The sequence below is a fragment of the Gossypium arboreum genome, chromosome 6 (assembly GCF_025698485.1).
Source record: "Gossypium arboreum isolate Shixiya-1 chromosome 6, ASM2569848v2, whole genome shotgun sequence".
Taxonomy (NCBI): Eukaryota; Viridiplantae; Streptophyta; class Magnoliopsida; order Malvales; family Malvaceae; genus Gossypium; species Gossypium arboreum.
This window is the reverse complement of record NC_069075.1, coordinates 81,358,675-81,386,316: the sequence shown is the minus strand read 5'-3', so window position 1 is coordinate 81,386,316 and position 27,642 is coordinate 81,358,675. Positions and strand designations below refer to the sequence as shown.

The 27,642-nt window shown below is 32.1% G+C and overlaps 1 protein-coding gene across 19 annotated transcripts; it reads right to left on the bottom strand.

The window, feature by feature from the left end:
* Window positions 1-2,127: 2,127 nt before the first annotated feature.
* On the bottom strand, window positions 2,128-20,357 carry LOC108486239 (type IV inositol polyphosphate 5-phosphatase 3-like). Of its 19 annotated transcripts, none has more exons than XR_008284233.1 (13): window positions 20,200-20,354; window positions 20,012-20,043; window positions 19,728-19,887; window positions 19,480-19,557; window positions 18,459-18,531; window positions 18,223-18,327; window positions 17,075-17,978; window positions 14,708-14,892; window positions 13,517-13,625; window positions 13,257-13,399; window positions 12,938-13,175; window positions 3,654-3,714; window positions 2,128-2,468 (listed from the first exon to the last, which is right to left on the bottom strand). XR_008284233.1 is itself a non-coding variant. In XM_053029718.1 (12 exons), exons 2-11 carry the CDS (start codon window positions 20,039-20,041, stop codon window positions 12,968-12,970), a joined length of 1,995 nt encoding a protein of 664 aa, XP_052885678.1. In that variant the 5' UTR covers window positions 20,042-20,043; window positions 20,136-20,357; the 3' UTR covers window positions 3,333-3,714; window positions 12,938-12,967. The 19 variants fall into 19 exon arrangements, 10 of the variants coding, with proteins under 10 accessions (XP_052885678.1, XP_052885683.1, XP_017645676.1 ...); XR_008284232.1 differs by having other exon boundaries at window positions 3,660-3,714; XR_008284236.1 differs by having other exon boundaries at window positions 3,654-3,709.
* Window positions 20,358-27,642: the final 7,285 nt, after the last annotated feature.

Here is a 27,642-nt window from a genome sequence, read left to right as displayed (position 1 = left end):
CTAGCGCCGTAGAGAATTTGTCACCACACCCGAAACACAAATCATTGGCCCTTTTGTACTCCAACAAAGATTGTCTGTTGGCTTGTTGGTTTAGTATGGTCTTCAAGTTTGGATTAACAGGCTTGTAGGGTATTTTTGGTGTCTAGGAATGAGAATATGGTGATTATGCTTGTAAGGTTGTTTATGCTTCTTGTGCTCAATCTCAATGGTAAGTTCTATTATTTTAGCTTACCTGTAAAAAGCAACTAAGGTATCTAGAGCATGGGATTTAACTCTGTGCTTCACCTCCTCTTTTAAATCACTCACAAAGCTAGACGCAAAATAGCTTTCCTCTAAGTAAAGATTGCATTGTAACATGAAGGGCTTCAATTCTTCAAATTTCTTATGATGATCTTCCACTAAACTTTTTTGGATTATATTATTGAATTCTCAACAATATAAAAGTTCTATCACAAAACCTATGACATAAATCAACTACATGGCCCTATGCTTTTGTAAAATGTACCCATCGTACCAAATCTTAGCTTGCTTTGTTATATACATAAAGGCAATGCCTACTTTTTAGTTCTCTGCTACTCCAAGTAGAAATATTTGCAGCATTTCTTCAACCATCCCCTAAGATTGTTTCCATCAAAGGTTTGCAGTTCAATCTTTAGTCTAGCTGCAAACACGTCAAGATTGTGGTGGTTTTGGTTGTATTCATTCGATTGAGGTTCAATAGAAATGAATGGATTCTGGCTTTCAGTAGTGGTTTTGTCATTAAAGTGGGGTTATATAGTAGGTTGGTTAAGGTATGGTTTGGAAGATAATATTCCTAGTTCATCTAATTAGTAGAAGTATCTTTCATGTTCATCAATTGCAATTATTTAGACGCGTTTCTTACCATAAGCTTTTGACTAGGTTTTGTTTTACAAATACTAGTGATGGTGATTCATCTTTTTTTTTTAACAAAATCTCTAGAATCTTGTTGATATATCTAAGTTTCCACATGTCTTGCATCTAGACCTGTCCATGCGCCGGGCCATTTGATACGGTCTAAAAGCCCACCCAAAATATGGGAAGGTTTGGGTAAAACTATAGGCCCAAGAAATACGCTTGGGTTTAGGAATAAGGTCCATTTTAAAAATGAATCGGGCTTCATGTAAAGATTTTTCATCCTGAGCCCGGGCCGACCCATGTTTATTAACCCCAATTTTTTACCCTTGTTCCCCACTACCTAGTAGGCCTAGTCTTGATATTTCCCTTTCCCTTTTCCTTTCCAACCCCTATTTCCCCTTAATACCTATTCTCTAATTTTTTTTCCTTACTTATTGTTTCTTTGTCCTGGCTTCCACTGCTGCCTCTCTTCATTTTGCTGCTTTTCACTTATTTTAATTTCTTTATTTTTGCAGAAAATATTGAACGCGAGGATCTTTGATCTTTCACCTATTGTTCCCTTTCATTTCCTTTTCACGATCCTTCCTTTCCCTTTGGATCTACGTTTCCTTAGTTGAACCCAATTTTGTTCTCTTTTTACTACTTTCAAAAGTTTGGGTTTTTTTGGTTGCTTTGCTTTTTATTCATTTTGATTCCATTTGAATTCAATTTGATCGAAGAAAAAATCATTTGGATTCTCTCTTACAATACTCTAAACTTATTAAATTTCGATTGAATCGAAAAAAAGGGACAAAAAAGAAGAAACAAAGGTTTATTAGAATGGATCAATGAAATTAGGGTAAAAAACGAGCCAGGCCGAACTCGGGTTTAGCATATATGATATGGGTCGAGATTGGACAAAAATAGTAGCCCATTTTTTAGGTCAGGCCAGACCCAAACCTACCAATTGAGCTTAAAATTTCGATTGAGCCTAGCCCATGGACACCTCTACTCAGCATCCAAGGATATATTTTTCTCCTCCTACAAGATTAGAACCTTATTTTCATTTGGAAAACTGTACAACTTGCCTTGATGCATCTGCTCCTCGAGGGAGCTCAATTTGGCCCTGTTTGTCATGGATAGTTATTTCTTAGGCTACCCAACTTTGAAGAATGGATCTTTAGTGACTTAATACCAATCTATCACAACCTCGGAGTGACCCAAGATATCAAGCAACTCAATAAAGAAGAAGACTAGATGAAGAGAGGAGAATTTGAGAATTAAGTTGAAGAAGGAGAAAATTGATATTCATTTCAAATAAACTTGTGAAGTTGTTACAATGACAAATATATAGTACATATTTGCTAGTAACAAACTTGTACTACGGAGTATTATTTATCAACAATTGTCCTACCTTAGATTCCTTAAGTGTTCCTCCTCACAAGACCATTTCATCTTGATGTCTCAGTCTTGGTCCCTTGTTTTTGTCTCTAGCCCAACGACTCTATTTGTCTTAGATCGGCCCACTTTCTCCCTCTCTTCATTCGACCCTCTTCCATAGCCTGTCCATCTCTTCTGACCCTCTTCTAATCTGTCATTTTCCCCAATTTCCCCTAAAGCATATGTAAATTATGTAATAATACCGTCAGTATTAGGTTCTTTTCGCATTTATCTTTTTTTTATTATTTAATTTAGTTTCAAGAGTGACAGCCTAATTACGGGCTTAAATTATGCATCTTAGAGGAAAGATACACGAATCTAGGTTGTGAGCTTTGCTCATGTTATAGTGATGTGGCTGCCACTTCAAGCTTTATCTAGGCAAATAATGAATCATCTTAAGCTTTGTTAAGTGATAAAAGTCAAATGCAAGGTTCAAAGCGAATTTGCTATAATTCTAAACATTTTCTTATTACACATTACTGTGATCCTTGTTTGTGTTTCTTTTCTTTTGTCAAGCATAAGCATGAAACTTAAATTCCCTAGTTAAGCAAACACCAGTTTTAATAATATCAAATGAACAAAACCAAGACAATAAAATTGTGCTGAGAATGAACAAATTCATATGCTTAAATTTATTGAGACTTTTCAACAAACATTACATATGCATGGTATTCTGTACAATATAACTCTATCACTGGTTCTAGCCTCCAGCAATACTCGCACGCAAGCTTAATAGATAATAGCAGCAAAAGATATTAAACAATTAAATCAGTTGAAGTCAAAAGCTAAAGCAGTGCTCCTTGGTGGCCGAAGAATTGTCAGTCAAAAGCTTAAGCACTGGCTACTCTTGTCATTAATAAATTCGTACCTTTCAAAAGAAAATAAAAATTCGATTCGATGGTTAAGGATTAGATTGAATGGTGTTTTTTTCTAGGATGACTGACAAAACCTATTCCTTCATCTCAATTGTGTAATTGATGAAAGAAATCAGGATTTAAGAGATTACAGAAGAATGTAATTTCAGAAGGTCAAAGGCGTACACCAAAAAGTAGCAACTTCAAAAAAGCGTGCATTGATTAAATATCTTTACATCGTCAGCTTTCTCTGAGATAGAAAAAACTGCTAGCAGAAGAGCATATCTAGATAAACTTTATGCTAATACTTATACAATGATACAACGATTATGTAAAGATATGCTCAACTATATCTAGATATGCTCTTGTTTAAGAGCCTATTTGTGAAATTCCTAGTGCTGATGCATTTATACAATGATTGAAATATACAATACAGTAACAAAATCAAAGAATGAAATGAATGAATCTAAGGTGTAGGTAATATAAAGAGTTGTAGACTCTCACCCTAACCTTCAAAGTCTCAAGCATAGATTAGAATTCCTTGATGCTCTGCCAGCAAACTATCCTGCATCGAAAAGCAAACCATTTTATTTAAAGAAATATAAGCATATATTTAAGTTCAAGTTTAATCAATATATATCTTCCAAATATTGGACACCATATAGACAAGTAAATTGCCAATGCTAACTGCTGAAGTTATCCTCGACCCAAAACTTATTGGGTTTCTATAAAACGATGAAATTGCCACATCGATAGACTTGCTTCACTTATTGGGTTTTCTAGTTTTAAATTGCTATTTTATTTTATTTTTAAATTAATTATTTGAATTTCTATTTTAAATTTAATCATCTACCTTTACATCCATAAATAAAGGTTTTATTAATAAATCAAGGGTGCTATTTCAAAAGCCTTCCGTTACTCTAATTATTAGAGCTTTCGTCTAATGACATAGTTCTTGATCTTGGCCTATACACGTTTCTTATCTCTTTTCTCAAACAAGCATATCCTTATCACAGGCCGCAGTTCAAAGCCCGTAACCATTGCACACAATGCATCCCGTGGAGGCCTATCATTGACATGGGGATAATTTGACCCACAAGAACTAGCTCGATGTAAAGAACTATTGGAGAAGTCTATCCATTTGAAGATTGGGTGGCCCAATGATGCAGATATGAAAACATAAACTACCTTATTAAATAAGAAAACTAATCTTAAAAGATTGAAGGGAATAACATCTATAACATTAAATTTAATTTGATTACATAATCTTGTAAAATCCCTTAATTTTAGGGATAGGCTTAATCTCGTCCGTCGATATAACTTAATCTAAACTGTTGGTTTTGGGAGAGCTGAACTATAAATAGTCTCCCCCTCACTTGTAAATCATCCATTTAGATCCATTCATCCATTGTATTCTTGTATTCCTTGATAAAGTAATACAATTAAAATCATTTACTCAAACACCTCTCGTGCATAAGTTTTCTATGGCTATTATGTTTTTTTAAGTGTTCTTTTAATTGTATTGCTTCCGCTATATAAATTGATACATTGGAGGAATTTTTTGTGAAACCTCAATTGTTTGGTGGTTAGGCTGACTTAGGTGTGTTTGCAACAAAAGAATCGCCTAAAGCTGCACGAATTGCAAGACTAAAGTTTTAGCCCCGTGACAAATAGTAACCGAGCTTGGGTTGCAAAGTTACCAATCAAAATGAGTTAAAGGAGACCCATTGGTGGCCCAGAAAACCAATCCTTATGAAGGAAAAGTTGTCGACTATAGAGGAATGAGTGGCCAATCTTGAGGAATCCATGGGGAGACGTGAAGAAATCACTCGAGGACTGGTGAGAATAATCCAGGAACTATGTGATGTTGTCTCTCAGCTCCAATGTGGAAAAAGTACAAGAGTTGTTAAATTCTCATAAGAATAAGATAACGTTAAATTCTCACAAGAATAAGATGACGGAGAAGAATGATGCTCTCAAGGTCATGGTGATGGCTTTGAAAGAGGAAACAGTGGTCATGATGAAGGCTTTGAGCACAAGAACAAAGGAACTCGAGGGAGTGTTTGCCTTGTGTCGAGCAGCCGTAGGGAATGGAGTGACGATTGCAGCACTCAATTGCAAGGTAGATGTCCTGAAGCCGAAAGAGTTTGCGGAGACAAGGTCTACATGCGATGAGGACAATATCTTATAAAGGATGGAGCACTACTTCCATACCAAATGCATTATGGAGAATGCGAGTAAGGTAAACAATGCTTCTATATTTCTTATTGTTTTTGCGCTTTTATGGTAGCGAGGCAAGTCCATAGATAAAATGCATAGTGAGATTGGAATGTGGGAAGAGTTCCAGCAGGAGTTGAAGCAACAATTTTATCTAGAATTTGCAGGGGAGGAAACTCGGGCAAAATTGCGATGACTTACGTAACAAGGCACAATGGGGGAGTATGTTTAAGAGTTCAAGGAACTCGTGCTCTAGATTTCAAATGTGACTGAAAAAAGGCAATACTTGTTTTCGAGAATGGATTAAAGCTGTGAGTCAAACATGAAGTGAAACAAGAAGGTGTCCAAGAGCTGTCGAAAGCCATGACAGTAGAGGTGTCCAAGAGATGACGAAGCAGAATTGAAATTGTTGGAGCAAAAATTGGCGTCTGAATTTGAGATTAAAGACTTAGGAAACTTGAGACATTTTTTATGCATGGAGATAGCTTGTTTAAAAAGAGGTTTGGTGGTTTCATAAAAAATATGTGGATGACTTGCTTAAAGAAATTGGAATAAGTCAATGCAAACCAGCAGAAACACTAATCGATGGTAATCTAAAGTTTGGAAACAAAGAAGGGAAACTAGTGGATGTGTCTCGATATGAGAAATTAGGAAAACTCATTTACTCATCTCATACTTCGCTAGACATTGCATTCGTTGTAAGTTTAGTGAGTCAATTCATACACTCACCACGTGAAAAGCACCTTGAGGCAGTTTATTGTATATTGAGATATCTAAAAAGTTCTGGTAAAGGGTTATTTTTTAGGAAAAAATGAGCAGTGAGGTATCAAAGTTTACACTGATGCAGACTGGACAAATTCAATTTCAGATAGAAGGTCCACCTTAGGCTAACGTACATTTGTTTGGGGAAATTTGGTGACTTGGAAAATCAAAAATCAAAATGTTGTAGCCAGTGGCAGAGCCAAAGGAGGCAGGCAAAGGCCCTGACCCCCTAAAATAGAAAATTTTCCATTTAAACCCTTTATATTTATAAAATTTTAAATTAATAATGGTAATATTACACTTTGCCCCCCTAAATAATAAAAATTTGATTTAATCCTTTAAAAATTATAAAGATATAGACTATTAAAATGATGAAATTTCATTTTTACTATCATAAAAATATACAATTTAATTCCGCCCCCTTAAACAAATTTCACAAACTCCGCCACTGGTTGTAGCTCATAGCAATGCTGATGCATAATATTGATCTATGGCTCATGGAATTTGTGAAATAATGCGGCTAAAGAATATATTTGAAGAATTGAAGAAATCTATAGCCATGCCTATAAAGCTCTACTGTGATAACAAGGTTGCGATTAGTATTGCCCATAATCCAATTCAACATGATAGAACAAAGCATGTTGAGATTGAACGATGTTTTATCAAAGAAAAGATTGGAGGTGGGATAATTTGCTTACCTTTTATTCCTACTTTACAACAAGTTGCGAATATTCTTACCAATGGATTATCAAAGCCTTCTTTTGAGTTTTTAATTAGCAAGTTAGGCATGATTGATATCTATACACTAACTAGAGAGAGAGTGTAGAGATTAGAAGAAATCTTTTGTAATCTTCTACTTTAGGTAATCAATATCCCTTGAGATTAGAGTCCTTTTAATTTAGGAGACAAACCCCTTAAGTTTGGGATTTAGTTTCTACTTTTTGTATAATCTTTTTCTATAAATACTATGGTGTAATACGCTACTGAATATACAGAAAATAAAAAAAATTTCTTCCACTCAATTCTTCAGAATCTAACAATCTACCTTTTTTGGATTGAACAATGCCAATTAGACTTTTTTATCCCCATCCAATCATCGATTGCTATCTACTGATTCCAACAGGCATGCATTGAGGGGCCTTACCTAATGTATGTCAAACCATATCTTAAATATACCAACCACAACTCCATAACTAACAAAAATACATCAGAAGTCAAACAATCTCCACAAATATCAATATTCCTAATTTAGTTATTCACTGTTGTAACTCATAATAAGAGCTCACCATTACAACGCTTTCAATTGCAAAATGTACCTTTTTTACCATCAACTGTCCACAATTTTTTGTCTTCATCAGTCCAATATGGCTGCTCTATCGACCATCAATTTTGTCATCAATCAAAGATTATTGCTATACCGACCATCAATCTTGCCGAGTAAAATAATGTCGTCATAGCATTTAAAAGATTTAAATAGATTTTTTATTATCGTTGTCTTTGTTTTGACTTGTTTTGAATTATTCATTTATCTTATTTTTAAATTAATGGTTTGAATTTTTATTTTAAATAAATTTTCTATTTTTATTTTAACTACATTTGCAGAAATCACCTAAAATCAATGTTACTTGAAATTTCATTCACAATATGTAACAAAGAAACAAGTTTTCCAACAATGAAACACATTGGATGAAATAAATATTTGGCACTAGGGTTCTTGAATTAGCATCAATTTCATCTACTTCAAAAAATTTCCAATTACCTTTTCATGTATCATCCTTGATGGATGTGATACATGGCATAGACCAAGATGTTTTGCAACTACTAAGTGTACCACATGGCATCAACAAAATATATCCCTACAAGTTGATGAAGTTGAAATTCTCAACGGAAAAAAACCATGCAACCTACGCATATATACCAATCAATTACTTTCAGAAAACGATTCTCTTGACAAACAACTTCTCTCTAATGATCTGCAGTCGAATTTACTTACCCTTTCCCATGATCCTCAACTATTCCCCTATTTATCCTACATCATCATTAAACTACTGACTATGGATCTAGGACAAAAGTCGAGGATAAAATTAAAATTTTAAAATAGAAACTTTAGGACAAAAAATAAGAGAAAGATTAGAACAAAAGGCTGTAATTTTCTAGATACTTCATTCTAAAAAGATTCAAATTAATTTATAAAGAAATCCTACCGCTGAATATTGTATGAAATTCCCTTGATTAATAGACACCCATGATTCTAGGTATTTCTTTATTAAAACTTTAAGAAAAAAATCTAATCTCCTATAATATCTCCAAACCCCTAATTGAAAGCACCTTATACCTTATTGACAGATTATGTATAATTATCCAAGTCAATCTTATTTTACTCCATAATTGTACACTCCTTAAGTTGGTGCATAGATATCCATTATGCCCAACTTGCTAGTGAGAAACTCATAGTTTGATTTGAACGATCTTTCTGAGAATATCTGCCACTTGTTTTGATGTAGGGACAAATAACATACAAATCATACCAGTCCCAATCTTTTCCTTTATGAAATGCTTATCAATATCAACCTAATTTGCTCTAGCATGTTCGACTGGAATGTGGGAGGTATTGATGGCTGTTTTGTTGTCACAATACAACTTCATAGTACAGTCACAGATCATCTTAATTCTTCCAAAATACGTTTAAGCCGCATGATCTTGCATATCCCATGTGCCATGGATCTATATTCTACTTCAGCACTATTACAGGCCAATAAATTTTGTTTGACTTTAAGAAATTATTAGGTTCCCTCATACCAATGTACAGTAACTTGATGTTGATTTCTAATTCTATCTATAATGAATCCTGACCAATTCAAATTTGTGTAGGCTTCAATCCTTTGTTGATCATTCTTTCTAAAATTAAGCTCCGGCCAAATGCAATGTGTGGTCACGTACGTGACATATGATAGGATTTGTGCCTTTAGTGTAGTTATTTCATCAAGTTTACTTGTAATTTTTCGAACCGATTGAATACATAAAATTTTTGCATGCTTATTTAATATTTTTTATGTTATTTGTGTTTAATTTTTTTGCATCTAAAGAAAAATTAATAAACAAATATTAGCTCCTGATTAATTAATGTTTAATTAATATTAATTAGGTTACATTATATGGTTGATTGTAATGCCAAAGACAACTAATATTAGTAGATAATTTTTTCACCAAAAACAAAAAATTAGTAGATAATCTAAAGGTTCCGTAATCCATGGGAATAGATTGAGCAAAATAACTAATGTTAGGACTATTACCTCGTTTGAGTCAAATTGGGATGGTAGCTTGTCTTGACTATCGAAGTTGGATTGACTCCCAAACAGAAGATTCAACATAATTTATAGGGTAAGAATACCTTTGAAATCCCTCATTATTGATAAAGATGTTGAAATATGTGAAACCCATATATTTTGGGATATATTTTAAAGTTATTTAGGTAGATAAATCTTATTTAGATAAATCTTAAAATAAATCATTTGAGATATTCTAGGAATATTTTATTGTATCTTTTAATAGTTTATTAAAATAAGGGAATTATTTTCCCAATTAGGTTATGACTCTTTTCTCTTTAAATTCAGTTCTTTAGTTAATAAAAGATAAAACAGTTTTATTAAATGCTCTCTTGAAAACTTTCATGGCATCTGAGCTATGTTAAATCTCTAGTAGCATCATAATTAAAACAACCTTCATTGGAGATAAGAGATCCAGCAATCAAACAGAGGAAGAAAGTTCTACTGTTGAAACAATTAATGAAAATTATAAAGGCCAAAGTTCTCTAGAAGGGTCTCCATTCACTTAGAAACAATTAGAGCATCTACACAAACTTTTTCAATCACCACAGTTTCGGAAAAATTCTTTTGTTCCTAACTCATCCAATAATCCTTCTTCCTCTTTTGCCCAATCAGGTGCCGATTTTTCTGTTTTTTTCAGTGTTAAGCCTTATAAAACAAACACACAAATCGTTGATTTTGGAGCTAGTGTTCACATGACTAGTAGTCATTTTGTTTTTTCAACTTAAACACCTTACGCAGGAAACAAAAAAATCAAAGTAGCATATGGATCGTTCTCGGCAATAGCCGGGAAAGGCATTGTTAAAATTTCGCCTTCCTTGGTTTTACATAATTTTTTAGATGTGCCAAATCTAACTTGTAATCTCATCTTAGTCAGTAAATTATCCCAGTCCTCGAATTGTCATGTTATATTTGACTCATCTATGCGTAAATTTCAAGACATAGTCTCGAGGAGGATGATTAGCAATGCTTAAGAATCTGGTGGAATTTACTTTCTTGACGATGACCATTTAAGTCAACCAACAACTACTTTATGTTTAAATTCTGCTTCTAGTTTTGATAAGGTTACGATTTGACATTATAGGCTTGAACATTCTAATTTTTACTATTTAAGATATTTGTTACATGTTCTATTTAAAAATAAAAGTCTTTCATATCACTGTGAATTTTGTGAATTGGCTAAACATCATCGATCATTCTTTCCACCTCAAAAATATAAAGCTTCCAAACCTTTATCGTTAATTCATAATGATGGAGACCTTCGAGAGTCTCAACTTTTCCAGGAAAACGTCGGTTTATCACATTTATTAATGATCATACTCGCATTTGTTGGGTGTTTTTATTAAAAGATAAGTCTGAAGTTAAAAATGTGTTTCAATCTTTTTATGTTATGGTGAAAACACAATTTGCTGGGAGAATAAAAGTACTTCGAAGTGACAATGGTGAGAAATTTTTTAGTGACCAATTAGGTGTTTTCTTAACCAAACATGGAATAGTCCACCAAAGCTCTTGTACAAATACACCACAACAAAATGAGATTGCAGAAAGAAAAAACCGACATTTTTTGGAAGTAAGTAGAGCCTTGATGTTCACTAGTCAGGTACCACATTATCTTTGGGGCGAAGCCTTCTTAACAGCTACATATTTTATTAATAGAATGCCTAGTAAAACTCTAAACTATAGAACTCCTTTCCGTCTCTTTAAAGACAACTTCCCTAACTCTAAATTGATCACAGATTTATCCCTCCGAGTTTTTGGATGTAGTGTTTTTGTTTATTTTCACAACTAAGGTAAACTAGATCTTAGAGCAAAAAAATGTGCCTTTGTTGGATATGTTTCTAATAAAAAGGGTTACAAATGTTATGATCCAATTGATAGGAAGATTATTGTTACCATGGATATCATATTTGTTTAAACGCAATCTTACTTTGATTCTAATCTTTAGGGAGGGAATTATAGTAAGAAAATTCTATAATTGATCAAGAAGACACTAGGAATATACAACATAGGGATTCTAATAATGGGGAATGTGAATTTATGATTAACACAGAAATTAATGATGTTAATGTTGTTAATGAAAAAAGAGTATAAATGTGTAGAGTCTGATCATAAGAATAAAGAACAAACAAATGAGTTAATTGTTTACTAAAGAAGAAATCAAAATCAAGAAAGTGGAATCCACCAGATTCATCACCAAGAATCCGACCCGCAAGATTTTGTCAAAATTCAAGGTAAAACTCATAATCCAACCAATGAATTTTCTTAATTAGATATTCCAATTGCTAAAAGAAAATGTGCTAGAAATGTTGTCAAATATCCCATATCTAACTTTATATCCTATAAAGTCTTGTCTTCAACATTATCAGACTTTGTTTTGCGTCTCGATGCTGTGAAAATACCAAAAAATGTGAAAGATGTTTTACAGGTTCCTGAGTGGAAGGAGGCTATTTTAGAGGAAATGCGCGTTCTTGAAAAAACAAGTACATGGGAAATAATGGAATTACCTGTAGAAAAAAAAATTGTGGGCTGTAAATGGGTGTTCACAACTAAATTCAAACCAGATGAATCTTTAGATAGATACAAAGCCCGGCTGGTGGCTAAAGGGTACACTCAAACATACGTGATAGATTATCTTGAAACGTTTGCTCCAGTAGCCAAATTAAATTCTATTAGAGTTCTTTTATCAATTGTTATTAATCTTGATTGGTCCTTCATCAATGAAGTTGTACTGTGATAGCAAAGTGCCATTAGTATTGCTCACAACCCAGTCCAGCATAACAGAACTAAACATGTTGAGATTGATAGACACTTTATCAAGGAGAAGACTGAAGAAGACTAAGTGTGCATACCATTTGTTCCTTCAAAACAACAGATTGCTGATATACTCACCAAAAGGCTTTCTAAGACAAGCTTTGATTTTCTTGTAAGCAAGTTGGGTATGATTGATCTATATGCACCAACTTGAAAGAGGGTGTTAAAATATGTGAAACCCATTTTATTCTGGGGATATATTTTAAAGTTAATTAGGTAGATAAATTTTATTTAGGTAAATCTTAGAATAAATTATTTGAGATTTTAGGAATATTTTATTTTATCTTTTAGTAGTTTATTAGAATAAGGGAATTATTTTCTCAATTAGGTTATGACTCTTCTCTCTATTTAAATTCAGTTCTTTAGTTAATAAAAGACAGAACATTTTTACTAAATGCTCTCTTGAAAACTTTCAAAAAATTATTCTTAATGATCTTTTAATTAAAACTTTACGTAACAAAAACATCTAATCTCTTCAACTATCTCCAAATCCCTTATTGACAGGTTATGTTTAATTATCCAAGTCTATCATATTTTATTCCATAATTCTACACTCTTAGCCAGCATTACTTCATTTTCCTAGTACGAGTCATGAGACTCATAAAAATTAGTACCCAGTGATAGAAAGAAGCTACCTATATTCTTGGATGAGAAACATTATGTACCACTCACCTGGTACAACTCGAGGGAGTCATTCCAAAATCAATATGCAATAACCTCTGCCACAACTTCTTCATTTTCAATTTCAGCATCAGTATAGTTGAGAGCACGTTGCAGTTTCTTTGGACAAAACACCTCAACCTCAGCCATATATATGGCTGTAACAGGGCGATGATCAGAAAGTTTAAGCTCAGTTCTCCTATACATTAGTTGCCTCAGTCCCTTCCCATAAGAAAGGATGCGGTCACACCTAAGAGATGAGGTATACTGGAAAATTTCAGAAGACAAACACACAGTAAAGGACGAATCTTATAATCTAGTTTAAGCATACCATGCAGGAGTTCGCCTTCCAGCCTTGGGATCTTCTCCATAGTATTTCTCTGAATTTAGCTCATATTTGTATGTTGGCGCAAAATTTAAAGCTCCCTCAGACCATCCATCAAATGAACGACCTTTCTGCAGCTCTCCTACAAGCTATCATGATTAGATAATATATTTAATCAGTATACTAGCATCCTATCAACAGCCTCAAAGTTCATATGTGATAGAAAAATTAAAATGATGTAAGACTATGTAGGACTGATAAGCTACCTGGTCCCTCTCAATCAACTTGGACCACTCCTCCTTGGAGATGAGATCACGTACTTTGTCATATGGCAGGTTGATACGGTAATTTAGATCACCCATCCAAATTATTCTTCTGAAGGAAAAAAAGAAATAAGCAGCTCTGCTAAGCATAAATAATCTGGTCGATGATAGATGAGTAGGATAAGTGCACAGTCCAAAGAATGCATTTTCTAATTTACTGAACAAGTATATATCTCATTGAATAAAGAAATAGAAGCACAAAGTATAACTTTCACAGATACACTTAAATTATGAATGTCTCCTACGAGAACAAATTAATAGGCACTAATATCCAAATCATTCCTTGTATAAGGAGGCCCAGTTCTACCTTGTTACATTTAAATTTATCAAACATGTATATGGAAAAATAGTACTCCAACTCTTAATATGCCATAAAGACTACTGTTTCTAAATACATTTTATTCAACAACAAAAGTATCTCCTTCACTTCCAAAAAGGATCAATTGATTTTGGATGATTTAGTGTCAACTTATTTATTTTAATAAACTAGTCCCTGTAATGAATGAGATTTACAGGTATCAATGGTATAAAATTTTGAGACAAGCTTAATTTACAACTATTTAATAATCTCTCTTAAATGTGCTTCTAGAATAAAATCTAATGCACATGCACGCTTTTAGGTTCCGTTTGGTTGTTACTTTATTACTTCTTTTTTTATTTGCTTCTTCAAAAGTTACTATAAAGCAAAGGAAAATGGTAAAAAGCAAGATCACAATTGACTGAAATGGCTGAATTACATCAATTCTTAATGTTTATTTAATGTATAAAAGGTAAAATCAGGCATTTTTTTTAAATCCAAAAATTTACATTTTAAATTTTTGGGAAAAAAATGTCTGCCTTTGGATCCAAATGTACATTATGAATTTTGGCTCCAAAAGTAAGAAGCAAATACTAAACATCACAACCAAATTGGACTTGGTTTAATTAGATGGCCACTTGATTGGGCAGAAAGCAAGTAATGAGAAAATAGTGAGCATATATTCTTTTGCTTTATAGGTTCTTACAATCCTTGAAACTTAGGGGAACTAATGATATATTATGAATAATCAGAATGTAACAATCTCAAGAACTAGAATGATAGATGAGTAAGTAACCAATAACTCAGACCAGTAGATATTAAGTTATTATACTCACTCGTGATCATGGATGCGTTTGGGAAGTCCAATTGCAGAAAGAGAATGAAAACGAGTTCGTCGAAGTATTTCATGCACATCAGCATTTCTTTTAAGTTCATCCCCATCTTTTTCACCTGATGTCAGGTGAGTGCATATAAAACAGAAAAGTGTTTGATATATGGACATGCTGACCGATATGGATCCCTGGAAAAAAAAGTGAATGACCATAACATTAGCTAAATATAGCAGAATTGAATAACTATGACCAACAACTGAAAATTTAATAAAAGAAGATGACAGCACTGAATCTAATAAATTGCTTCAGAAATTACCAGCCATAAGCAGAATTCATTGTTACAAGACATGGGGTAGCAAAATGTCAGCATCATTATTGTAGATGCACTGTACAGGCTTATTTTAATCATACTATCTCACTCTTGAACTCATCTTTCAGCTACTTCTTGCAGATATTACACAACATATCAAGAGGTCCAGTAGAGACTAGCTTATTTGTTTGGAGAAACCAAGGTAAGTGGCAGGACTCTTGCATTGCTCATATAACAAAGTAGAAAATGGCTTTTTTACAAGCCTTTCTTTTTGCATGCTGTAACATGGTAATTATCTTATCTCAATTAGCAAAGACGGTTGAGTGAACTAAAGTGTCAGATTGCTAATCCGTTGTGTGAGTTATTCATACTAAGGGTTTGAATCCCTCTCTTTCAGTTTTTGGTAGTGGAATAGATCAAATCCTAATACCATTTCTAAAAATGAAGCAAGGAACTCTCCCTTTTTTATTCTTTGCGTCCAGGATTACGTCCCAGATTATTAGATAGGAATCTGAAGATGAAGAGAGAAACAAAAAATATTACTACGGTGTAAACAAAGTGTTTAAGAGTAAGCATTACACAATCTCCAAGAGCATTTTTTTGGAAAAAGAAGAGAATAGATTCCCCGGTTTTATACTACATATCCTGTTTTGATTTTGACACCAAGAAATAAAGTGATTTCTAGAATTTCTAGAAACGAAAAGAATTTTCAGAAATTCACCTGTAATAAGAGTGGAGTTTTTCACTACAAAAAAAATTCTTTCATAATCTTTGAGATGTCACAGCATTTTGGTTCAGTGGGCTACAATATGAGAACTCAATGGGTTCTTCCTTTCACCCCTTTGGAGTAACTGAGTGCCTACAATAAGTCATTAGTTGACACATGGTTTCATCTGCATCACCTGTGAAAAGGCTAGAGAAACAAACCACTCATGCATCCTATCTTACAACTTATTCCCTTCAACACTAAATGTTTCATCAGCCTGATTGATTTCATCAACTGCACCCACTTAATCCTGTATTATATGGCCTAACATCATTTTGGAGGAGAATCTCATCTTTACTCAATCACCATCAGCTTTCATGTTACTACCTTATGCAATCCCTTATTGTCCACATCTCAATCACCTCCTTTCAAGTGTGCATAGATCCAATGTGACTTACCTTCAGCTATGCTACTTTGCACACTCCCACTCATACTTCTGCCGCTGTTTCACTTCCATCAACTACCAAAAACACTCTAAGTGCCCAAGGGTTGTCCAGTCCTCTCTACCTCTAATTCGTTCTTGTGTACTTAGTTAAAGCATCACCTCATCCCTTGCTAAAAAAACTCTCTAATGTTAGCTATAAATGGGATCTGATCTTCCTTAAAAAATTATGTAAATTAAAATTATTAAGTCCCATTTATCAGTGCAGTTATACAATTTAAGAACTTCTGAAAGGAATGCACAGCATTCTTGTTGAAGCTGAAATTGGCAGTCATAAATCCTATATTAGATGGAAAGACAAAATCATACAATTAAACACTACAGAAAAACACATTTTCTAGATACTATCTACTGAAAAGCACCTACAGCAATTATTGACATCAAGAAATGACACAAGGTGAGGCTCAAAATTCAAGCTCACTTTAATGGCCTCTAACTTGATGTCAGGGCGACCAATATTTGAGGCAAAAATGTAGCCAATTTGTTATAACATAAGTGCGCATCTGCCCAAATAATAAAGCTTGGATTCTGAAGCTTGAGCTTCAAACGTAAGGCAGACCAAACTTAGCTACAAAAAGCACTAAACACAAAGAGTCCAACCTAAAATGTAAATCAATAGGAACTAGAATACAACAATATATATAAACTATATCTTTCAAGCAGGGGCGAAGCGAAAAAAATTATTTGGTGGGGGGGGCGGGGGCCTGCAATTGTGCCATGTATTAACATATACTTTTTTAGATTTTAGAGGGGGGTTTAAGGTAGTGCTGACTAACATGACAAATAAACAAAAATCAAACATTCAATTCAAGGAAAAAAATTGAAGAAAATAATATTATAGGAGGAACAAACCTTGTTACCAATGTAACCCATTACACCAACACCAACAGTAGACACCTTCAGATTCTGAATATGCCTGCGCAAACTCCTACGAACCCATATAGTGAGGAAAATTCCTACCATCTGCTTGCTTACTATTCTTACATATGATGATCTTCTTTTCCTCTTCATGAGGGATTCAAGGTCAAGTTCAGCAAGCAAAGCTATCGCAGATACCATATGGCACATATCATTTATAGACTTGAAGGAATTATATGTTTTAAAAGACTTTATTGCTCTAAAAGATTTTCTTGGTTTGAAAGAACCTGGTCTCTCCAAAACATTCTGAGGAAGAAAGTTTAGTGGAGGCTCTGGCCAGCTCAAACCAATCCTCTCAGTTCCACTAAGCATTCTGGTTAATTTTCTGTTTTCTGCAATTCCACTAAGCGTTCTGGTAAATTTTCTATTTTGTAGCCTAATTGAGTCCCCTGCATCTTCATAAAAGTCCTCCATCTGCAAGCAATTCAATCCATCTAAACTCTTAGATGAAGAAATTTGCCTCTGTAAACCCTGTTCTAGAGGCGCATCAAGTTCAACAACATCATTAAAGTATGAAACTCCATAACTTCTGAGCACACTGTTTTTTCCGGATGAATTATCAACTTCATCAAAACCATTTGGGTCTTCATCCAATGGATAAATTTCTTCACCAATATCACTTTCACTTTCAAGAATTATCTCCTCCTCTAAATTAGGAACATCATCAAATGGCTTAAATTTCGTTGGAGATGAGGGATCACTATAGCATTTTACTTTAGTATTTGCAGGCTGAATTCTATCAAGGGTTTCACGAATGATGTTTTCCCACTTTGGAACAGGACGATTATCTTCAGCACCAAAAATATTCCCAGCATTTAAGGGTACTATCTCCTGAAAACTGAGCATAAAGAAATTATCATTAAGATAAACAAGTTCAGGAGTAACTGCTAAAAGGAAGAAAGCACCAAATTCTGAATTGACGTGTATAAATAGAATTGTTTTAAGGTCAAGTGAAAAATACAACATGAAAGTTATCTCAAACAGTTTTCCTGTAAAACATTGATTGTGATTAGAGTCTGGAAAGGATAGGAAATCAACTTCAATTGAAGAAAGTTCAAAATGCATATGAGGAAAATACTTACCCAAACACATAGATGTCAGCAGGTTCATCGATATCTATCCAATCATCAATATCTAGGTCATCAGGTGGAACCGTTCCACCAACATTCCAGGTACCGACGCATATTCTATTAATTAAAAAGGGGGAAAAAAATTGTTTCAGCAACAAACCTATAACAAGCAAACTCCTTTGAGTCACCAAAATTGTACAACTAGTTTAAGATTTATGTGTCAATGCCACAAGGGAGAAGCACTGCACCTTAATTCCTTTGTGCTTATGTATTGTGCCCTAAAAGTCTCTGAATTCCGTCTCCTTAATCTTGGAAGACAATCTGAGATCAAAAAGACGGGAAAAGATTGTGACTATTCAAAGAGAAAAGAAATCAAAAGAGCACTTCACCTCACTCCCTGAATTGGATATTCACACAAACCACAAAAGGTTACACTCAGAATGCCAAAGTCAAAAGTGTCTGATTGCAGGGATATCTGAGGTAAACTTAACTAGAGATACAAAAGGTGCCCTCCTGAAAATTTCACTGGTAAGTAAAAGTAACTGATGAATTTGTTTCACTGCCTTTGGAAGGTGATTTGCTTGTACATAATAGAATTAAGAGGGGTAAAAAAAATTGAACTTCTCTAAAATTCAGTTAGTTAGATGCTACAGGATAACTCCATTTCCATGTGACCCGCAGTTTCCTTTTATGATTGCTAGAACTGTGCAATCGAAGAAAAGAAGAATAGAGCTATATCAAATCAAAGAAAACCATCAATAAACTACCTTGCCAGTCATTTGATTAATCCATCCACTAGGCAAATAACAAATAGAAAGTCTAAAAAGTCATTTGATTAATTGAGCCAACTTTATCAACTATATTTCATGAGATGCACAACCAGCTACCAGCTGAAGGGACTAAATATATTGATAAGCTTTCTACTAAACCATCAACTATTTTATGTTGAAAGGAAATATCAATCCCGATATCACAACCATTCCAATTCCGTAGCTTCATGAACCACCTGACTGTACAACTTAAGTTTGACTTTCACCGACCCCCCAATGAAAGATTGACAATCCAAAATTTTAGATTGGATGTTCCTCATGTATTTAGAAGTCTTTTACAACAACTTAAATTTCCAAACTTTCCAGCTAAAAGGGAAAATGATGCTACTCAAGTCTCAAGGTGTCAAGGAAATAGAAGATAACTAGCTTGCACACACAAATGACATAGGCATATAGCAACTTAACAACGTCAACTTTGATAAGGGATTAAGATTATTACCATTTAGATCAGGCTGAGGATCCTCCTCTCTAATCCCTCTAAACCTTGAGCCAATGCCATTGCCACAATCAAAAAATTCTGCAAAACCCCACACATTTAGACTCAAATTCCAAAAGAACCAGAAATCAGCCCGTAAAAACAACTCTAGAAGAAATAAAAACCACCAAAAAAATCTCAAAATTCCCAGAAAACTGGGAAAATAATCCAATACATGAGAAATGGGGTCAGAAGGAAACTGGTGAGAGCACCTTCGGTTTCAGAATCCGAACCAATGTCATCTCCATCATCGGTGTCGGCACTGTAATCGGAATCTCTGGGATTGATATTGAGCAACTTACGCATGACAACTCGAGGCCAAAAAAGCTGTAGGCAGGAGCAACCAAAACAGCAGATTTCAACCCAACTTCTCTGCAAGTTCTCTCTTAGTTATACTAAATTAAAATCTCAAACGCACAAAAAAAAAACCAAAACTAACAAAAAGAAAAAGGAAAGAGGGGAAAGCAAAATGCTTAGAAACACAAAAAAGCAGTACCTCCGGCCGGGGCTTTGAGCCTTGTTTCATAGCTGCATACACAAAAAAAAATTTAAAAAATGCAAAGAAATGGAGAGAGCAAAAAGAAGAGAGAAAAACAATGGAAGCCAAAGTATAGTATTACTTAAATTAATTACTTAATCTGGATTTCGGGTCTTTTGACTCTTAATTAAAGACTTAGTGACTACCCATTATTCAATAGCACAATCAGATGGTGATATGATAATCACTACAATTATTGACTTAATCCCCCATTACTTGATATGTTTTTATTTTTGGAACTCGGGGAGCTGTGAGCTTGAGTTGTTTCCGTGTACCAAGCTCAATTTCACACGCTCTTTAACTCTTTAAATAGCTAATGTCAATTGGAGAAACTTGTATTTAATTATGCTTCCGATCCTCTACTTTTTAAATTTTTGAATTTTAAACTTTATTTATTATTGAGGTTGGAAAACATTTTTCAATTAAATCTTGATTCCAAACTAAATTTTTTTATAAATAAGTACCTTTCAAACTAAACTTAGGATTTTAATCCAAAGTCAAAAGTTAATTTATTTAACTTTTAACTTTTGAATAAGTATTTTTAATGAAATTATTTATTTTTATCCTTGGTTAAACCTTCCAATTTATAATTACAAGTCTAAAATTGTCATTTTATCTTTACAAAAGTATTTTTAACCTCAATGGTAAACTTGTACTTATCAATTGAAGTTTAATTTTTAAATTACACAATTTAAGAAACTAAATTCTTAAAAATAAAAAATAAATTTTAAAATTTTGAAGAAGATAGAACTAGAGTTACTCTATAGTAATATGAGGAATAAATAATCATGTTGTCTATTTAAAACATTTATTACTCTTTCAATCCTTATTTCTTATTTTACTTAATTGAATTAACTTTTAATATTATTATATTAAAATTAATAATTTTAAATTGTTAAGCTTAAAATATAATTTTTAAAAAATACGCATATTAATAACATTTATTAAATTAATTTTTTATTTTTCAGATATAATAAAAACTAATTACATTTATTAATTACAGTAGAAGAAAATATAAATTACAAAATTATAAAAAAATCGAATATTATCAATTTTAAAATTTAGAAAATTTATTTAACAATATATAAAATAAATAATCTGTAAGAAATTATTAATAATATTATTTAAACTATAATATATTAATATTGATATTCAAAGCATGACTAATTTTTGTATTATTTTAATATTAAATATTTTTAAAATTAAATATTATTAATATAACTTATTCTAAATTTATTAAATATTTTTAATTACATTAACTTTTCAATTTATTAAAATTTTAAATAAAAACTAATTTTATAAAAAATATTATAAATTTAATATATATATATATATAATCGGTTCATGCATTAAATGAAAATACAAATTATTTTGAATTAAAAATTACATTAAAATATATTATTTTATAAAAATTTTATAGATGAATTTTATATTATAAAAATCTTAAATTTTTGTATATTCATTTTATGTTTTATACAACATAATATTTTAATTTAATTTTTATCGTATAATCTTATTGCATAGGATATTATTAAGTGTGCATGGCAGTCAAGTGATGATGGATTGGAAGGTTCATTGAATTTTGCATAATTTAGAGACTGAATAATTCATGGCATGGACCCAATTAGTTTTATTTTCCTATTGTATATAATGTAACTTTATGTTTTTACCTTTTAATATATGTTTTGTCAATTCTTGTCTTGTTTGATTTGAAATGTAAAATAATTAAGTGATATATATATGGTTCGAACCTAATCTTAAGCAAAAGAAATGAAAAGGTTCCTTATAAGGGAACATTAAGTTATAACTATGCCTTCACATCATCATCGTCATAATAAAATATATTAAAATAATAATGTCTTAAAAAGTGATATCTTTAGATGACTTGTGCATTATAAATATTTTATTATTAAATAGATGTTCATTAATATTAAAGTAAGTTTGATATACATTATGTTAGGTTTGAAAATACCAAGAGGAATTAAATTGGTATTTTAAAAACTTTACAAACTTTTTTAAATGATAAGGGAAGGAGAAAAAGTTTCGACAATTCGATTTATAGTGGCTCGACCCCAATTGACTATATCCACTACCTTGGAATACCTCAACCAAGGATTTCTCAATTAACTATACTTGAATTTATACATTTTAATGACAAGGTATAACTTTTACAATCTCTATTTTTTACAAGATTGAGATAGAACCTTTCCGTAGCTTTGTGGCTAAACTATAACCCTCTAGTTTTTACAAAACTTGATTAAAACCCTTAAATGTTATACCTCAAAAACCCTAAGGAAATCTTTCAATACAAAGAAAAAATGTCAACAATGAGGACTTCTCAAAGGTGTGTGTTTACAAGTGTTAAGCCCTCTTAAAGAATGGAAATAATAATGATAAAAAAATCTAACAATAAGCACCTAAGAAGTATGTACAAGAGAAAATGATGAAATAAAAAATTAGAGGATTTTCTCTTGATTTCTATGCTTGGATGTTCATTTCTTGTGTCTTGATTTGTTTTTTTTTTCCTTTTATTTTTATCAAGGAATGAATTTGAGGATGTTTATGGGCGTTGGGGATGAATTCTAGTTGTTCAAAGCATTAATTTCGAGCTTTAAAACACTTACAAAGCTTTAGGGTATGACACTTAGCCTTCGAGGTGTGGCACTTGATCTGCCACGATTTATCATGCTTATTTGATATCTTTTTACACTTATTTTAGTATGTTTTAAAGTAAAATCGAGTTGTTTTAGTAATAATTTATGTTTTTAGAGTTTAAGTAGTGAAAGTATAATTTTTAGTTGTTTCTATTTATGGTTACACGGCATGAACAACACACCCTCATTTTCACTTTTTCATCAATCATCATAAGCTTATAGTATATGTCTTAGCATCTCATATATGTTCATAATTTTACAATTCCACAAGCATACATATATCATATCTAGTCATAGGTGTGAGAACACTTACTCTCGGAAGCCGAAAGCTTAGACAAGCTTTACTTTGCCTTTGTCTCTACTCGTTGAGGGTCCTATTGACTCTAACACTTCAATAAGGCAAACCACACAAACACACAATCAACAATTAGTCACCGACTCACCTTAAACAATAAAAAAATAGCCTAAGCTACGTTCACTATTAACCGAAACTTTCGACATGGAAAACTTTAAATTCAAATATCTCAGCGTACACTTATTCTTTTCGCACGAAACTAATTTCGTTCATCTATATATTCATCTAGACTAATTCTCAACCTTTAAACTACACAAAAGTACACATTTCAAGATTTCAACATTTTTTAACAAGTTTTGGTCATTATGACGAAAATTCATTAAAAATCGAGAAATTCTTAACGAAACTTCATAGTTACTTTAGAAACCTTCTAATCATGTTAAAACAAGTTTAAAAACACTTTAAAACCACATTTTAATCTACAATCCTGAAATTCACCATTAACAACCAAATTTTTAAGTTTTATTTAAAACAGACATTTTAATGGCTAATAATTCGATTTAAAGAACTAAATAACATTTAAAACTATTAGAAAGATGAATGGTTACCTTGAATGCAAGAAAGAAGAGCTTTGATTCAAATCCGAGAAAGCTAACTCTTGAAGAAGATGTTGAAATTAAATAGATTTTTGGGTGTTTTCTTGGTTTCAATGGAAATTTATAGTTCAAATGATGTTGCAAATCTAGAGAAATTAGGATTTGGAAGTAAAATTGATTAAGAGTGTTGGAAGAATGGAAGGGATGGCACAAGCAATAAGAGGGGCTAGCTTTCATGAAAACAAACTAGAAGATTTTAAAATTATGGGTAAATTGCTTCATTAAAACTCCCAGTTTTAACTTTTTTACAAACCAGTCTTATTTTCAAAATTAAATGTATTTAAAACTCATTTTCAAAAATTGACTTAATTTTCTAATAGTTATTGTCGAAAACATTACCGATTACCAATCTTACGAAATTTAGAGAACTTATAAGCTAAAATTGTTAAAATACCCTCGAAACTTCTAAGCCCAATTTTGGGGTGTTACAACCTATATAATTGCATACTCAAAATGTCATCTCAAATACCAAATACACAATTTAAACCATTTACTAATACATATGTTTTCAACAAGCATATTCTTTGTCATAATCACACTAATAAAGGTTTCAAGCCATACCACTATATAAGTAAACCAAAACAACTCCTAAGTACATGCAACACATAACCAAGCCTTAATATGGTCAAAAGACTATAGAATCAATATTCAGATAGTGTAAGCTTCTTGATGATCCGCCTGACACGTTCCACAAGTTAGCGATTTAAAGGAGAAGGGAAACAACAAGGTAAGCACATGAAATGCTTAGTAAATCCATATGAAGATAACTAAACATACCTTGTCATTTCAACTAGTTAAAGTAATTTGAAACACAATTGTACAAAATATGGCACTCCTTTAGCATCCTTATGCATACATATACAACTTTACAAATTCACCACAACGTTATTTTATTTATAAAATAAGATCATATTATCCAATTCATATACAAGTACAATCATGTCATTCAACTTTGCTCATTATAAACATATCAAACTCATAAGTTGATACAATTTAGCCTAACATGGCATTTTACAATATTAAGAAGAGTTTAGCGTATAATAGAGTAATATAGCATTATAACATGTAGTATATTATTCAATATTTTACCATTAGTATCATTTCTTCATCATATAACCAATTGAATGTGTGACTCCTATCATTTCATCGTCATTTCTCTTTTTCATTATCCCAGTAGCCCGATAAACTATAATAAATAGATTCAGATACACGAGTAACTATACCACACCAGAATGCTCATAAGAGCTGAAACTACAACAAACCAGGGCACTGAAGTGTAAAACTCGTAGGCATTATATAATCAATATCAATACATCCCTTCAGCACACCAGTATAACTCAATAATCTGCAACAAATGTTGGATTCCATTATAATCAGTAATATCTTCGTACCTAAACATATATCCCATACAACGTGCAAATAACCCTATTGGCATGCTAATCATATCCTATCTTTTAATATGTTCACTCGGGCATTTCAACCATATACAGTTCATTACGATCCCAACAACCATATACACACTTTTCAACTTTCAAATAGAAATCCATTTACAATTTTAACCTTGTAACATCATTATAAACATACTATCCAATCATATAACAATGTCACATTCATTCAATATCATGTATTTATCCATATTTTTCATTTAATTTATATTTTATGATTCAACCCATCTGATGCCAAAATACAATAATTACATAACAATTCAAACTATAAGTAAAACAATATAATACAAACATATTATGAATTAATAAAGTAAGTCTCATATGAACTTACCTAACTAAAACAACCACAAACACAACTTCGAAGACTAATCTGTAATTTTTCTTTTTTTGTGCTTATCTACTGATTGGTTCAAATCCTGATATGCAATGAAGATAGTTGATTGAACCTTCATACACTTTCAAAAATGGAGGAACGGTTGGGAAAAAAAATAAAAAGAAAATGAAGATGATAATCTTTTCTCCATTTTTTATGTTCTAGTATTTTATTATTTAATTAAAATACAAACTTTAGCATTATTTACTAAACAAATTATTCCAGCCGTCCACTACTAATCCATTGTGGTCTATTTACTACGTAAGCCCATGCATTGTTATTAATTAAGCCATTTAATTAACAAAAATCAATAGTAATTAATTTTTTTAGTTTTTATGATTTAGTCCTTTTTTTTCTGAATTAACCATCCAATCACTAAATTTTTTAGACCAAACTTCAATTCACCTATATAACAATTCCATAAATATCTAATAAAAATATTTATAGGCTCAATTTACAAAAATGAGGTCTCAATACCTCATTTTTCAAAACTATTTGACTTTTGGTATACACCACTTGTACTTGACTAAATGACTAATTAATAAAATTTATTAAATCATGATTCACTATAATACTATATTTAACTCATAAATGTTAACTAAATATATTCATAGACTCTCTCATCGGAATTGTGGTCCCAAAACCATTGTTTTTGACATTACTGAAAAACGGGCTATTACATCTCAAATGTGTGTGTTTACATGTGTTAAGATTTCTCAAAGAATGAAAATCATAATGATAAAAAGATCAAACAATAAGAACCTAAGAGGTATGTACAATAGAAAAGGATGAAATAAAAAAAAATTGAAGGCTTTTCTCTAGATTTCTATGCTTGGATGTGTTGAATTTGATGCCCTAAGTGTAGTATTTTTGTCTAAGTACACTTGTAATTTTTTGAACAGATTGGTTAATAAAATTATTCATGAATTACATTAATAGTTTGTATATTGTACTCACATGGTTTTTGCATGCAAAAGAAAATGGAAGCAAATATTACTCACTAGTTGTGTAATGTTTAACTAATATTAAGTGGTATTACGTGGTAGGATCGTAATATAGAACAACAATTTATATTAGTAGATGAACCTAAAAATGTCTTTAGTCTAATAGGGAATGAGCAAACTGATTGAAAGACTAATATGTCGTCTATCTAGTCCAATTAGGGAGATGCTTTGTCCTAGGCATCGGAGCAGATGACTCTGACTCACAATTTCTAAAGTTAGATAAGTTAGTTAAATAAGTTACAAAGCAAATGAATAAAATAATGTTAAGTATAAGTTTCCATCAAAGTAGATATACAAATATACACGTATATTCAAATGAATATAAGTGGTAAAAACATTAAAAATCGGCACAAGTTCATCCATATAAAATACTACCTAAGTCATATAGAAATTTTCGACTTGTAACGTTCTGCGGTTTAGGTTGGTTTAAAATTCAAAGAATATGCTGGACAAAACAATTAAGCACGAAAGTAGTTTGACACATGATATTATCCCCGATACTCCCCCAACTATACATGTAGCTCACCACCTTATATCTACTTCTCTCACCTTCCTTATCTCTCCATTTACTAAGGCCTCGTATAATATTCATGAGTACAATCATCCGAGCTCGTAAATTTTTTTTGAACAAATGTGAGCATATTTTTTCCAAGTCTCTTTGTTTTTATTTTTCATCAAGATTTTCTCGATTGACATTTTGCCTTATTTTCCTATAAGCTCAAAATTCTTATACTCACTATACAATAAAATTCCTTAGTTCACTCAATTTTTTCTCTTTTGAAACTATCGAGATATATCTACCTAATCCCTCAATATCAATAGTTGGACGACTAAATCTGTGCAAGGACCAAGAAATAAAAGACCAAATAAATTATCTATTAGGCTTAGGGTTTCATTTTTGGTTCATCAAGGAAATGGATTAATGATCAAAATAGGTACTAGGGAAAATATTTATGGGATAACTTTTTGGCTAAAAAAATTGTCTACCAAACAATGCCTTAGGTAGTCCCTAGGTAATTCTATTCATGGATTAAATCGGCCAAGTCTATCAATTTCTAAAACCTATAATTCAATTAAACATGCATTCTATTCATATACCTATTTATCATATGGCATACTTAACACCTTAAATCTATTCATAGTGCAATAAATTGAACTAAGT